The sequence below is a fragment of the Rhineura floridana genome, chromosome 13 (assembly GCF_030035675.1).
Source record: "Rhineura floridana isolate rRhiFlo1 chromosome 13, rRhiFlo1.hap2, whole genome shotgun sequence".
Taxonomy (NCBI): Eukaryota; Metazoa; Chordata; class Lepidosauria; order Squamata; family Rhineuridae; genus Rhineura; species Rhineura floridana.
The window spans coordinates 8,036,415-8,052,032 of NC_084492.1; the positions used below are offsets into that span (position 1 = coordinate 8,036,415).

At 43.0% G+C, this 15,618-nt stretch overlaps 1 protein-coding gene across 2 annotated transcripts; it reads left to right on the forward strand.

Moving 5' to 3' along the window:
• The first annotated feature begins 9,142 nt into the window (after window positions 1–9,142).
• Window positions 9,143–15,086, forward strand: LOC133369034 (serine/arginine-rich splicing factor 3-like). Of its 2 annotated transcripts, XM_061593858.1 has the most exons (6): window positions 9,143–9,265; window positions 9,589–9,796; window positions 11,493–11,627; window positions 13,628–13,654; window positions 14,500–14,586; window positions 14,873–15,086. In XM_061593858.1, the coding sequence occupies exons 2-6, from the start codon at window positions 9,591–9,593 to the stop codon at window positions 14,898–14,900; spliced, it is 483 nt and encodes a 160-aa protein (XP_061449842.1). In that variant the 5' UTR covers window positions 9,143–9,265; window positions 9,589–9,590; the 3' UTR covers window positions 14,901–15,086. The 2 variants fall into 2 exon arrangements, with proteins under 2 accessions (XP_061449842.1, XP_061449841.1); XM_061593857.1 differs by lacking the exon at window positions 9,143–9,265 and having other exon boundaries at window positions 9,272–9,796.
• Window positions 15,087–15,618: the final 532 nt, after the last annotated feature.

Here is a 15,618-nt window from a genome sequence, read left to right on the forward strand (position 1 = left end):
AGATTGAACCTGGGACCTTCTGCATGCAAAGCAGATGCTCTGCCATCTGCGGTATGGCCGTTCTCCAAAAGTAGAAAACTAAACCCATGGGAAGAGAAGAGTTTCTTCCTCTCTTATAACACTGGAACTCATGGACATCCAACGGCGCTGGAAGATTCAGGAGAGACGGAGAGCATACTTAAACTGAGGATGAACTCAAGAGGCAGTAATGGCCACCAGCTGCCACCAGTTTGGATGGTTTTAAAAGAGACAAAAGCAGGACTACAGCTGAATGTCAAGAAGACTCAAGTAATGACAACAGAAGATTTATGTAACTTTAAAGTTGACAATGAGGACATTGAACTTGTCAAGGATTATCAATACCTCGACACAGTCATTAAGCAAAATTGAGACAATAGTCAAGAAATCAGAAGAAGGCTAGGACTTGGGAGGGCAGCTATGAGAGAACTAGAAAAGGTCCCCAAATGCAAAGATGTATTGCTGAACACTAAAGTCAGCATCATTCAGACCATGGTATTTCCAATCTCTATGTACGGATGTGAAAGTTGGACAGTGAAAAAAGCAGATAAGAGAAAAATCAACTCATTTGAAATGTGGTGTTGGAGGAGAGCTTTGTGCATACCATGGACTACAAAAAAGACCAATAATTGGGTGTTACAACAAATTAAACCAGAACTGTCAGTAGAAGCCAAAATGATGAAACTGAGGTTATCATACTTTGGACACATCATGAGAAGACCTGATTCACTAGAAAAGACAATTGTGCTGGGGGAAAACAGAAGGCCGAACAAGAGATGGAGTGATTCTATAAACGAAGCCACACACCTGAACTTACAAGATCTGAATAGGATGGTTTATAACAGATGCTATTGGAGGTCAGTGATTCATAGTGTAGCCATAAGTCGTAATCGACTTGAAGGCATATAACAATAGCAGCTTTGATTCACAAAGGGGGTGAGGAAATGGCTACTAGCCACATGGTGACTATGTACTGACTCCAGTATGAGGGGTGAAATGCTCAATACTAGCTGAGAGCCTTTTGAACCGGCAGATGCTGCAGTCTGAAGTTGGGACCTTCTGCATGTGCTCTACCACTAAGCTGTGGGTCTGCAGGTGGACTCAACAGGTGGTCATCCCTGGGCTACAGCAGCCTGACTCATTATATCAGTAATCCTTAAAACAACTTTGTAAAGAAGATCAGAGGAATTACCCCCATATTGCAGGTGTGGAACAGAGGACCCAGTGTGGTGTAGTCGTTACAGTGTTGGGAGTTCTAGGTTCAAGTCCCCATTCAACTCAGCTGTGAAACTCACTGGGTGACTTTGGGCCAGTCACTAACCTACCTCACAGGGTTGTTGTGAGGGTAAAATGGAAGGGGATGGAGAACGATATATGCCACTTTGAGACAGTATGTAAGTAAGCAAAAATACACTGACTCTGGCGGTCTGACAATTGAACTATCTAGTTCCGTCCTTTGCACACTGACTGGCGGTGCTCCTGGGCATAGGTATTTTGCAGCCTTACCTGGACATGCCAGGGACTGAACATAAGAACATACATAAGAAGGACCCTAATGGATCAGGCCACGGGCCCATCTAATCCAGCACTATCTTCTCATAGTGACCAACCAGATGCCTATCATACAGCCACAAGCAGAAGCTGAAGTGCTCTCTTCACTTGTGGTTCCTAGCAGAGACAGATTTTTAAAGTTTTTTTCAATGCAAAGCGTGTGCTCTACCACTAAGATCTCTCTCTCTCTCTCTCTTACACAAACACACATGAGCTCAAAAGTGAGAGATTAGTGTCATGTCGTGGGACAGGTTTACATTATGAGATAATTTCCCTCATTCTGACATTTTTTATTCATTCACGTTAGAGTGGTGGGCTTTTGGCACCTGCACGGAGATGCCGCCGTGTGATGCTGGCCCTCCCAATTTTAAAAAAAAATTATTTTTAAAAAAGGTATTATAAATAAGTATAAATAAATAAATAATATCCCAACATAACATAGGCTGCATCACTGCACTGAAGGAAATGGACTGCCTTCAAGTTGATTCCGACTTATGATGACCCTATGAATAGGGTTTTCAAGGTAAGCAGTGTTCAGAGGTGGTTGACCACTGCCATCCTCTGAGGCTGAGAGGCAGTGAGTGGCCCAAGGTCACCCAGTGAGCTTCATGGCTATGTGGGAATTCGAACCCTGGTCTCCCACGTCGTAGTCCTGCAAAGGATCTTGGGAACTGTAGTTTACCACTCACAGGTCTACCATTTCCCGAGACTCTTCGGGCAAAATAATGGGCTTTCAATGCACTTTAAATGTATAAGTGTGTATGCAACCTTACTTATGTCCTGTCAATCCCCACAGTGTAGGAGCGGCTTATAATAGTTCAGGCGGAATAAAACAACATGATCTTTTCTGTCTAAAGGTGAGGAATGCTTCCCCTATTAACAGATTTGAGTCTTACTTGGTGGGTCAAATAGATCTGGTTTGGCTAAAGGAAAAGGCAACAAGCCACTGCAGTGCTTAAGGACACTGTAACCATATGATGCCTAAGCATGGCTGGGATTAAGAGTGGGCAGAAACAGACATTTGTGGAGCCTAGTGGGACAGAGGTGTGGATAGCCCTGGGTCAATGGGGCTTCTGCTCAAGGGTTTCCCTTCATCGCTCCATATCTCTCACACAGCTGAATTGCTGGTTGTCCATCTACCCAGGCCCCTGTGAATCCAGGCTGCTGACCCGCTCTGTAGACCCACCATCTTCCTTGCCAGTGCACAGACATGGGCTGTGATTTCCCATCCACATGAGCTGAAGCAATCCTTGGTATAACAGAGAAACATACATGTCATCATTAAACTCTTCCTTCTAATCTCAGGTGTTTGAGACTGGCTGTTATATAGTGATAAGAGAAATAACTTTTGTAGTCTGGGGGTGCTCCTGGATCCAACTTTGTCGCTAGAGGCCCAGGTGACCTCTGTGGCTAGGAGTGCCTTTTACCAGCTTTGGCTGGTAAGACAGCTGCAGCCGTTTCTGGACCAGGATAGCCTGACCACTGTTGTCCACGCACTGGTAACCTCCAGGGCCGGATTATCCATTAGGCTTAGTAGGCTGAAGCCTAGGGGCCCGGAGCTCTTGGGGGCCCTTGCATAAGCTAAAAAAAAATTATTGCGGGACAAGAGCTTCCGAACTGCCCACCATCCCCCCGCTTCACTTACCTTTTTCTCCACTGTTTTTTGCAGTTTGCCATCAATCAAGATGGTGGCCGAGGTTTCCCTAGGGGGCTGAAGCCTCTGCCGCCATCTTGGTTAATGGCATGCATGCATGCTACGTGCTTGCATTGCTGCCATCAACCAAGATGGCAGCAGAGGCTTCAGCTCCTTAGTGAAACCTCGGCCACCATTTTGATTGATGGCAAACCTGTGTGAAAAAAAGCGGAAATTTAGGGAGAAGAGGGCCCCAAACACCAATCAGCCTAGGGGCCCTCCTCAGCTTAATCCGGCCCTGCTCCAGACTGGATTACTGTAATGTGCTCTATGTGGGACTGCCCTTGAGGTTGGTCTTTGGGGAGGGGAGCAGCACAGGAATCTGCAAAGCCAGTTCTTTCAAAGCAGCAAGGATTTAGGAAGTGAACGGTCAGGATGAGGGAATGCTAGCAATGTGCATGCTCACGAGGATAAAACAGCAGAACCAGCCACGGCCGACCAATGAGGAGAGAGTAAGAAGAACCAGCTTACTGATTTGCCATTGTTGGCAGTGAAGTGTGGGTTTGCTGGGTCCTCTGGAGGCAATACTCAGACCAGCTCACCAGCACTTAGCAGAAGTGAAAAAGAAATCGGCTTCTACATTGCACCCTCTACTCTGGATATATTCCCATGGAAGACACCAATTGAGCTTTCAGGGCAGCAGCAAGCAAGTGGGGGTGCAGGGGGAGGGGGTGCCAGGGGTAGTTCGCTTACTTAGGTCCCTTGCCCATGGGCCCAGGGTAGCACTCACCACCACATTTGGGGTCGGGAAGGAATTTCCCCCCAAGGCAGATTGGCCAAAGCCCCTCGAGGTTGTTTGTCTTCCTCTGGGCATCCAGCAAGGTCATCCATTAAGGTGATCATTAAAATTGAAACATTATATATATTTGAACTAGGGAAGTAAACTATAAACATAACTATAAACATACTTGGAGAAATTTGTTGTTGTTATGTGTCTCCAAGTCAACTGCAACTTATGGCGACCCTATGAATCAGTGACCTCCAAAAGCATCTGTCGTGAACTATCCTGTTCAGATCTTGTAAATTCAGGTCTGTGGCTTCCTTTATGGAATCAATCCATCTCTTGTTTGGTCTTCCTCTTTTTCTACTCCATTCTGTTTTTCCCAGCATTATTGCCTTTTCTAGCGAATCATGTCTTCTCATTATGTGCCCAAAGTATGATAACCTAACTTTAAATAAATAATTTTTTAAAAGCCCTGGAAAGAAATAAAACTGTAATAGAATGTACTTTATCTCCTACTGTTTATTCATTGTTAAACATACTCTTGGGACAAGTACAGCTTTTTCCTACAGTTATCTGCCTCCTCTTTCCTATTCCATCTAACCACTATTATACTTCCTTAACCTTGAATACCTTGGGATACCAGTTGCCTTGGAACAACAGCAGGAGAGGTCTCTTTCTAGAGGCTTTTAGTCTGACGCAGCTGGGCTCTTAGATTCTAGAACAGGACTGGGCAATCTGTGGCCCTTGGCATACTTTCATGCCCTTTAAGAAAGAAGGGGGGGTAACAAGGAGAAAATGATGGAGAGAAGGAAGTGGTAAAAAGAGATAAACCCCTGTTGGATCCACCCCCTCCAATATGTGGCCCCTATGAGATTACCCCTGAGGGAGTGTGGCCCTCGATAGGAAAAAAAGATTATTTGGCAGCAGCGTTATGCATTTGGCTGTTTTTACTGTCACCCAGCACATTCCCCCCCCAAAAAATGTTAGCAGTGCTGCTGATTAAAAAATGTGTGTGCCCCCAGCAACATGGCAAGCACAAAGAAGCCGCCCTGGCCTGCTTTTTTTGGAGGACAAGTGGAATATAAATGTAATAAATAAAATAAAAAATTAGCCTGTCAAGCAGTGATGCTGAACAGTTGTTTGCAGGGGAGAAGGGAATGAAAGCCAGCCCTCTTCTCCCACTCTCTAATACAGAGATGTGTACAACCCCAGAAGCAGGATTAGGGGAAGAACAGCTTGCATAACACCCTTTTCAACACGTGGTTCCTCACTGAGTTAAAGCCAGTGGTGCAGCTAGAACGAAACCTTAGGGTCCCACAGCCCTGGGGACCCCCAAATGATCATTCTTTGCATGCCAGTGTTGGACCATTATTTGATCCCTGGGATCTCTCTGCTGTTTTCTGTTTTTTTTTGCTTAAGTTATGGGCCCCTCCAAACTGGTAATTATATTTTTTGTGGGTGCATTCCTCAACATGTCACTGACTAATATTGCATTAATGGTGGATTTATACTGGAGTGTCCACATATTCCACTTATTAGTTCTGCAGTGCTTCCCCAGTGTTACAACGTTGTTGCCATCTAGAAGGGCGCTCTTGCACTATAGTGCACAAAAAAATTGGGACAAACCCCCCCAATCTAGAGTATTTGTGGTATAAAAAGTTACAGGGCAGCACCAATTGGAATTGAAGCAGTATGTCCACCCCAAAACTTTTGTAGGTGCAAACAGTATTGAAAGTGGGATCGTGTATAACTGTCCTGATGCCATCATGAGCGCAAATCATTATGAATACAAAATAAAAAGTGTGTGTGGAGGGGTCCCAAGTAAGGAGGTAATGGGAAAGATCTCTGGTTGAGGCTACTCTGGATAGCCACCGCCAATCTGAGTAGATAATATTGGGCCAGAGACGGGCAAACAGTCCAACCTGGTATAAGCCAGATTCCTTCATGCTCAGGCAGGCTTGAACCTGATGTTTCTTAATTAAGCACTAAGTGGGAGTGAGATCATCAAGAACAGGATCCCCCTCTCTCCTGTCAATACTCCACTCATCAGGTCTCTTTCTCTCCATCCTTCCAATTATCTCCTTTAATATCAAACACCACCATGTTTTATAGATGCAAAGAATTGCATCTCTGTGCTAGAACAGGGGTTTCGAAACGGTGGTCTGCAGGCCACCATTGCTCTACATGCTTCAATCAGGTGGTCTGCGGCATGTGTGTGGACTGGAGACAAGCGATGACACACATCCATTGTACTAAATATATTGATTTTTAATTGCATTTTAATTGCTTCTTTTATTTCTTATATTTTATTATATTACAATTCAAATTGTATGGAAGCAATAAAATTGCAAATTAAAAATCAAACAGTATCCAGGGCCGGTTCCAAAGGGCGGCCAGGTTGGGCACTGGCCCAAGGGCCCCGCAGCTCTAGGAGCCCCTGGGGGGGCCCTGAGGGGCCCTCCGCTCCCCTTCCACGATCCCGCAGATCGCAAGACGAGCTTCCGAGCCGCCCTCCATCCCCCACGCTTCACCTACCTTTCTCTGCTGTTCGTACAGGGTTGCCATCAATAAAGATGGTGGCCGAGGTTTCCGTAAGGGACTGAAGCCTCTGCCGCCATCTTGGTTGATGGCGGGGGATGGCGGGCGGTTCAGAAGCTCGTCTTACGATCCTCAGGATCGCGGAAGGGAAGCAAAGGGGCCCGGGGCAGGCTAATGCCCAAGGGCTCCCGTATTCCTGGAGCCGGCCCTGAGTATCTAGCACAGTGCATTACGGTTGCTACAACAAGAAAAATCTATAGGTGGCCAGCCAAGACCCTCAGCAATTTTCAAGTGGTCCACAGAGAAAAAAGTTTGAGAAACCCTGTGCTAAATTACTGGAGTATATGAGAACATAGTTTTCAGGAAGAAAAAAGGGTCAGAGAAGGGGGATTTCCTGATTGCTCAAACTTGTCAAGTGATTGATAGATTACTAATGTGCTGGGAAGGGGTCAGCAAGAATAGGATTTCACTCTCCCCCTCACTACTGCACTGAAGTCTCCAACTCTCCTTCCTTCCAGGCTGATCACCAAGTTTGGCACACACTCAGAATTGCATCCCTGAGCTACAGTGTTGGAGCATATGAGCATATAGGAGAAAACAGAGAGGAGGGGAATAATATCCTGTTTCAAAATGGTAAATGCAAATGACTGATATTGTGCATTTGTTGATAGTTTGTATTTATGTGCTGGGGAGTGATGTCACACAGGCACTGTTCAATAAGGGTCCCCGGGACAGTCTTGTACAGCCAATGTCCTGACAGCAAAATATGTGTAATGAGTAGTCTTACTGGCCATAAGAGTGGTAGAGCATCTGCTTTGCATGCAGAAAATCCCAAGTTCAGCCCCTGCATCTCCAGGTAGGGCTGTGAGAGACCTTTGTCTGAAACTTAGGAGGGCTGCTGCCATTCATTGTAGACAATGCAGACCTGGATTGACTAATCATCTGGCTCATTATAAGGGAGCTCCCTATGTCCCTATGGTCTCAAAACTGCTTTCTAGAAACCTCAGAAAATTGCTTGGTTGGAAACCACTGTTTGGTTGGAAACCAATGACTTGCCAGCAATGACTGCTCTTGTAGAGACGATGTCTGGGCAAATAGGTGCCATACCTGTTAAACAGGTGCAACTTGGGAAAAATCTAACAGATGAGTTTTCTATTCCAGCCTGTTATCAGCAATCCCCAAAGCAAGTTTCTTAGAACCCTGCACAGAGCTAACAGGTGTTTGTTTCACATTGCTCAAGAAAGGATCTTTTTTTTCAGGTTAAATGGCTGATGCAATCTTGAAACATTGCGAACATGTAGGAATGCACAGAAATAGCACATGATGAAACACACACACACTGTATCATGAAGGAGGCAGTGTATAGTGTTATGTCCTTTGTTTGTGAATGTGTGTTTTTAGGAACAAAGCAGCCCCCCCATGTGAAAACACAACATGCTGACTAGGGCTAACAGAAGTTGTAGTCCAACCTCTGGAGGGCACCAGGCTACAGGGTAATTGAAAAATAGAAGGCTGCAGGGTAATTGAAAAATAGAAGGCTGCAGGGTAACTGAAAAATAGAAGTCCAACGAACTAATGATTGTGATCAAGCATAAAACCACCAATGCTACTCCTCAGAATAGACCCATTGAAATAAATGGACATGACTCACTTAGGTTCATTAATGTCAATGGGTGTACTCTGAGTAGGACTTAGTTGAAGACAACCAACAGCGAGAGAGAGAAATTTATATAGTCAAGGGACCATTCCTGGTCAGGCCCAATAGCGTACGTACTTTGCCCCTTTATTCAGGAGGAAGGGCTATAGCTAAGTGCTTTTGCATACAGGAGGTCACATGTTTAATCCTTGACATTTCCAAGTAGGGCTGGGAATGGCCCCTACCTGAAATCCTGGGGATCTACTGCCAGTTAGTGTAAACAATACTGAGCTAGACAGACTCCATGGTCTAAGAACTTAAGAACCTGCTGGATCAGGCCAGTGGCCCGTCTAGTCCAGCATCCTGTTCTCACAGTGGCCAACCAGATGCCCACAGGAAGCCTGCAAGCATGACCTGAATGCCCTCTCCCCTCCTGTGGTTTCCGGCAAGTGGTATTTGAAATTATACAGCCTCCACCTACAGAGGCAGAGCATAGCCAGCATGGCTAGAAGCCATTGATAGCCTTATCCTCCATGAATTTGTCTAATGCTCTTTTAAAGCCATCCAAGTTGGGGTCCATCACAGCCTCTTCTGGGAGCAAATTCAACAGTTTAACTAAGGCAGTATCCTGTGTGTGTGGGCTTTGGCCCTTCAGATGTTGTTGAACTACAACTCTCATCATTCCTGGCCATTAGCCATACTTGCTAAGGCTGATGGGAGTTGTAGTTCGGAAAAAAAACTGGCAGGCCTAAGGTTCCCCAACCTAAGTCTTAGTTCGACACAATTCCTTGTCTTTGGAGCAGCAAACATTTTAAATGCTTAACTGCCTCGTAACGAAACTCATGGATTACCTATGCACATTGTGTGAGGCCAACCCCCTCCCGCAGTACCGTCTATCTTCTGAGTCAAGCAGCGTCTCGCGAGATTCCCAAGGAAATCGCGAGACTTCGCATCCGGGAGGGTTTGTGCGAGCCCTGTGTGGTCACGTGGACATCGCAAGCTCCAGCCGAGGGCGGTAGGAAGCAGGAGGAGCGCGCGGGCTTTTCCAAGCTGCGCACGCGCGACGGCGGTAGTACGGTTGGTGGGACGGCTTGAGGGCCCGGAGGTGGGCATTGATGAGGCCTCCCGTCCCAACGGCGGCGGCTTCCCTTCGTTTATCCATCACTCTGAATATTCTTAGTTATTTTAATTATTTTTATTGCTTCTTTATTGCTTATACTGTATTTTATTGTATTACAATTTGAATTCTATAGAATTGCTGTTACAACAACAGGCAGAAAAATCGTTTAGCAGTCCACCAAGATCCTCAGCAATTTTTGTGGACTGTGAGGGAAGAAGTTTGGGAATTACTGATCAAAAAATTCCCCCGCTGCATGGTAAATATTACAAAGAGAAGGCAGACAAGTTTTTCTCTTGCGTTCCTTTCAGAGATGCATCGTGATTCGTGTCCGCTGGACTGCAAGGTTTATGTAGGTAACCTTGGGAACGATGGCAACAAAACTGAATTGGAACGAGCATTTGGATACTATGGACCACTGCGTAGTGTGTGGGTTGCTAGGAATCCCCCTGGTTTTGCTTTCGTTGAATTTGAAGACCCACGTGATGCTGCTGATGCTGTCAGAGAACTAGATGGGAGGTAAAGATTCACATACATTTGGGTTGAGGCCTTCATATATGGGTATTAAGATCTAGAAATGTAATACACAAATTAATTAGTTATATTAACAATACAGAAAAATATGTTGGAAAATAGACTTGTTGAAAAATTTTTTTCAAGTGCCTGGTTTTCTTGATTACAAATAGCCCAGCTTTGTTATGTGAATATATAAGAAATAGAACTGATTTCTTTCAAGGAAGAGTAATTCATACTAACAATCTGTTAGATTTGTGCAAAGATGAGTGGATTCTTAGTTTGCGTAATAGAGTTTCAATTTAAGCATGTTGCATATCATTCTTGAGCTTTTAAAATTTTGCACTCCAGTCATACTACAGACAGTATAAACGTTGGTTTAAAAACATTTGTATTTTGGTGTCTATAGGAAACATTAAAATTGGAGCCAAATATGCATTCTATATTGGCAAAGCAGTTTTTAAGTGCTGACTGCTTCTTAAAAATGATATACTAGTCTCTAGTCTGTAGTGAAAGCGGGAGGCCTCCCCCTGACTGCTCTCACTGTCCCAGGAGTCAATCCCCAGCCTTGGGCAATTGATCCCAGCAAATCCTGGTTTCCCAAGGTTGTGCACACTCACACCAACCCTGCAAGGTAGTAACTGCCACCACCCTTCTAGCTGGTTAACCGTGAAGGGAACCTCAGAGCCCAGTTAAGCACCAGAGCTTCTCAGAGCAAAAGCCTAGATACACTCCTTGCCCCTTCCAGAGCCTCAGGTAAAATGTTCTTTTGTTACACGGTAGTTTGTAGTCAAATGGTAAGGACTGAATTTAGGAACTGACCCCCCTCTCAAGTGAACACATGTTGGTTAAAGTAATTAAAGTTTATTAAAAAGAATAAGAAAAGCATAAAAGTATTACAGATAAAAAAGAGGTGCACAAAATAAGGTTTAGCAGCAAATTGAATCCTGTTACCATACGCCCAAACAGGGTAAAGTTTGGTAAGAAATACAAGTAAGATAGTTTTTGGCGCAAATCAAAAATAACAAAGCTTTCTTGCCTAACCTATACTTACAGACCATAGGATCTATAGATGAATAGCCTTCTCCCCTCAGGGAATTGCGAGTCAGGATGGAAATGGAGCCACAACAGAGCATCACCTATGTGACAAGGTGGTACTCACAAAGTGGGACAAAAACGTTCTGAGCTCCTTCTTATGGAAGAAATCTTCTGCCCAGCCAGAGACAATTAACCAATTGAGATATTATCAAAAGGATGAAAAAACGATGTTCCCACAACACCAGGCACTTGGTTTCCCAAGGCAGTTCCTTGAATTTTATGGCCTTGACGGAACCAGGCCCCTTCTACTGATAACAAGGTGTGAAGCCAGCTTGTAATCTCATACAGCTGGTGTTGTAAATTGCCAAGTCGCAGCGATGAGGCAAAACCAGGTTACAGAAAAAGATGTCCAGAGGAAAAATCCCCACAAGGCTTTGCATAAGCATTTTAAATGCAGGCCAGGCAAGGCTGGCAAGGTGGCATGACATAGTCTAATTTCCAGTTCAGCAAAACAAAAACCACCGGACTGGTTTGTAGTGTTTTCTGTCAAAGTTTAATTATCTTGGGAAATACAAGATACAGGTGCAGAGGTTCTTTCCAAATTTGTTGAAGTGTTTTGCGTACTTTTATTGTTAGCACTAACAGTGCTTGTTTTGCCTCTCAGAACACTGTGTGGGTGTCGTGTCAGGGTGGAACTATCCAATGGTGAAAAACGTAGCCGGAACCGTGGTCCACCTCCCTCATGGGGTAGGCGTCCCCGAGATGACTATCGCAGGAGAAGTCCTCTGCCTCGCCGCAGGTATTTAAGATCAAAGAACTTGCATAGAGATGTTGGCAGTATTACCAATATGGCATAATTGACTTTTTAAAAAATTGATTGGTGTCAATATCCAGTTCATCAAATTATAAAGCATTAAACGTGTTAGAGAGATACATTGTGTTGAACACTGACTTTTATCCTTAGGTGTATACCAGTTGATAGTGCCCTCTAACATGGATTCTTTCCTTCTGAAATCTGTTCATCTCCTATTTGCTTCCTTTTTCTTCCCAGTACTCCTACTTGGTTTTTTGCTTTTCTTTACACCATCGTGGTAAACATTCCATACAACATCTTGACTTTTTTCCACTCGAGTTTTTTTCCATTTTAGCACAAGTAATGCCAGGCAGGCAACTGTTTTAAGAACTCTGAAGCAATGAACAGTTGCTTAGCTAAATTTGACAGTAGTAAAACTATTGAATTATAACCACAAAACTCAACTGCAATAATTGCAAAATAAAGCAGATTTTTACATGGTAATGGATTCTCTGACCCTGACAAGTTGTTTGGGTGTTAAGTATTCATTTCAATACTTAAAATCTTTATTTCTGCAAGGGCTTATCTTAACCTGTTGCAGGTGAATGAAGTCCATACAAGATACAAGTCCATACTTTCACTGTAGAACACAACAGGAGTATTTGTTAGCTAATAGATGGTTGTACTGATGGCTTGTTTTCCATTTTTAATGCTTTTTTGGTCCATCTATTAATAAAAATGAACCCATTACAGAGTCACCATCATGTCTCTTCTCACCACCCTCTGAGTCTGCATTAGCCAGTCAACTAGCCCTTTCAGCGTCATGTGACCAGCGCGCCCCATTCAGCTTGGCTGGTGTCATTTCACATGACCCAGGCATGGCCAGTCGTCAGGTTGCACCGCCCTTTGGTTCCCGAGCATGCTGTTTTCTCTCAGCCTTCTCTCCAATCTTAACCAAATCGGCAGCAGCCACCTCGACCGCCCACACATTCCCGGCCATTCAGCTCAGCTGTTTATTTACCAAATGTCTTCACAACAACTACAGCAGCAGCCTTCGGCTAACAAAAAAGCAGGAAAAATCCACAACGCCCCCTTCGCCAACCAACTAAATACAACGCAACATCTGGCAAAACCTTTTCAGCAAATTCTTCTTGGCAGTCAGTCCAGCAGCCTCACCTCACCATTTCTAGCTTGTTGAAACCAAAAACTAGTAAGTTTTTCCTGCTTATACAGTTTACTGCTGGTTAAAATAAGGAGTAAGCGGCTTATAAGTAATTATTTTTTCTCAATCAAAGGCTGGCTGTGCGTAATTTTGTGGTAAATACATTATGTTGCTTGAATAAAACTTTTAAGGGTGTTAAGGAAACTTAGTATAAGAAACTAAACTGCACTATATTTGCATGTGAGATGGCAAACTACACTTAATTGCTAACAGGTTTTCCTTGCCAAAATCTGCCACTTCCTTTCACCTTTAAATGGTTTTACTAACAGTTTTTAAAACTTAAAACAATTACTTTTGGGATAAACTGGGCAAACTAAGGTTCCTTAGACTAAACACACAATGACATTTTAAAATTTTACATTCACAAATGTGCATTTCTAATGGTGTCTAATGGCTTGTCACTGTGCATTAGTCTTTCACTTGATACCTTACGTCCTGTTGAGGACTCTACCTTGCATGGGTTCTAAAATGCTGGTCTATACCAATTTTGGGACTACTTGTGGGACATTAGTATAGTGTTCTAGGCAGTGAATTTAGTTGTGATGGAAGTGCTGCATTGGACAGGTTTGCTTCCGATGCGTTAGTTCAAGCAAACACATGGTTTGGAAGCGTGCTGATCACACTTAAGTTTTTTAATGCCTGAATCTTTCCATTTGGCTGGACGATGGGTGCCATGTATTTGGCACATTCACTGGGCCCAACAGTGATATGAAAAGTTGGGAATTGCCTCACCCCAGTAATTTTGGATTGATGAAAATACTCACTTTTCTGTTTTTGATTGTAGATCTCCTCGAAGGAGAAGCCGCAGCAGGTAAACTATTCATGTTGTTGAATTTGAATTGTCTAGAGCTTGCCTATATCATAAGTGCCCCCCTTTTTAAAATAGAGTGGTGTACAGAAATAGAGATGTTGACGGTGTGGGAAGAAGCTGGAAAAATGGAGGGGTCCTTTTTCCCTTGGGAAAACGAGAATTCAGGGAAATGTTTTTCCCCGGAATTTTTCTGGACTTTCACATCTCTATGTAGAAATCAAATAACAAAGATGGAGTATTTATAGCTCAAACTATTGCCAAAGGGTAGCTTAAATATTAAATTGTATAATTGAATTGCCATAAATCTCTTTAACTCTTTTCAAGAAGATGTGCTTTGTCACCACAGTTATCAGTATGCTACATAACAATGTTTGTACATGCAGAATATGTTTAATATTAAAATATTACAGCCTAATCTGACTTCACCTTTAAACACTTCTGGAGTTTTTCTGGCATCAAATGCTATGATACAAGAAAATATCTTTTGTTTTGAATCAATTTTTCAGTATCAGTGTTGAATTATGAATTCATCTAAAATGGTGCTTAATAAAACAAGACTTTTCAAGCATGATTTCAACTATTGTACAGGTTAATACATTGACGCTGCATATCATTGGTTAAAAAGTAAAATCTGTGCACATGCATTTGCATGTCATAGCCATTAACTGGAATCTTTTTTTTTTTAAGTATTGGGAATTTAAGCTAACTGTATGGGAATAACAAAGAAAAGCATTGTCTTGTTCAAGGATTCAGTTGGAATATATTGTTTTCAAAAATACATTTATATTGTAATAAAATATATTTTTATTTGAGAGTCACTTGAAACTTACTATATTCTCTTACAGGTCCCTTTCTAGAGAGAGAAGGCGAGAGAGATCACTGTCAAGGGAGAGAAATCATAAGCCTTCCCGTTCATTTTCCAGCTCTCGTAGGTAAGAACGCTTGTATTACCCCAATGCAGGTGTGGGGAACCTTTGGCCCTCCAGATGTTGCTGGATGACTGAATACAGAGTTTAATTTTGTAGCATATTCACTAGAGAAATTTCAGTTTCACTAGTGGAATAATTAAAAACTTCATAACTCCATATGCATATTGGTCTAATTGAAATTTCAAATGCAGGTTAAATTTATTTAGATACAAATGTGACAAGGTTTAAATAATGATGTTGAAGTACTTTCATTATTTGACTGAGAATCTTTAATGTATATTCTATCTAGCCGCTCCAGGTCAAATGACAGGAAATAGAACTTCAGGAAGAGCAATGTACAGGAAGCTGTCTACATGAACAAGAAATTTGCTCAAATCATACACGTTATTTTGCATTTGTTACATACAAGTCAAGTCATTTGTCTTTTATCCAGAAAGGGCACAAAATGGACATGAACCACCACAGAGTTTGATCATTTATAATAAAAAGGATGTACAAAAACAGTGATTGCAGTTTGGGTAATTTTTGGAAGGTATCAAGACCTTGTTTTTAATGAGCTTATGGGAAGCAGCAGAATGGTATGGAAGGGTATTTTCAATTTAACATTGTGGAATGCGAAAAATCCATACTGGCTATAGTATACAGCCCCTCTCATGGCTGTATAAAAAGAAGCTGGATAATTTAAGAAGCCTATAGAAGGGAGTGAATCTGGTGCACTTCAGTAAGGCATGTAAAGAAAACTGTTCAAAGGCAATAAATTTCAATATAATTCTTTAGGGTACCCTTTCCATATCAACTTGTCTTCAAGGAATCCTTAACATTTTGCCAGAGAATTCTGGGGTATACTCTAGAGAGCAGCAGTCAAGCACACTTCACTACTATACTATGTGATTGGGCAGCATATCCTAACAAATCTCATGTGACTGGATGTTGGAGTGGAAGACTGGCACAGCTGCAAAAAAAGCAGAAAGATAGGTGAAGTGGGGGGGATGGGATGGGATGGGACGGGACGGAGGGCAGCTCAGAAGTTCCTGT

Bases quoted from the DNA above. Each gene is read 5' to 3' on its own strand.
- LOC133369034 (XM_061593857.1), top strand. From the start codon at position 9,534: ATGGTAAATATTACAAAGAGAAGGCAGACAAGTTTTTCTCTTGCGTTC. The intron at 9,797-11,492 runs GTAAAGATTCAC...TTTGCCTCTCAG, and splicing joins GTCAGAGAACTAGATGGGAG to AACACTGTGTGGGTGTCGTG. The intron at 13,655-14,499 runs GTAAACTATTCA...ATTCTCTTACAG, and splicing joins CGAAGGAGAAGCCGCAGCAG to GTCCCTTTCTAGAGAGAGAA.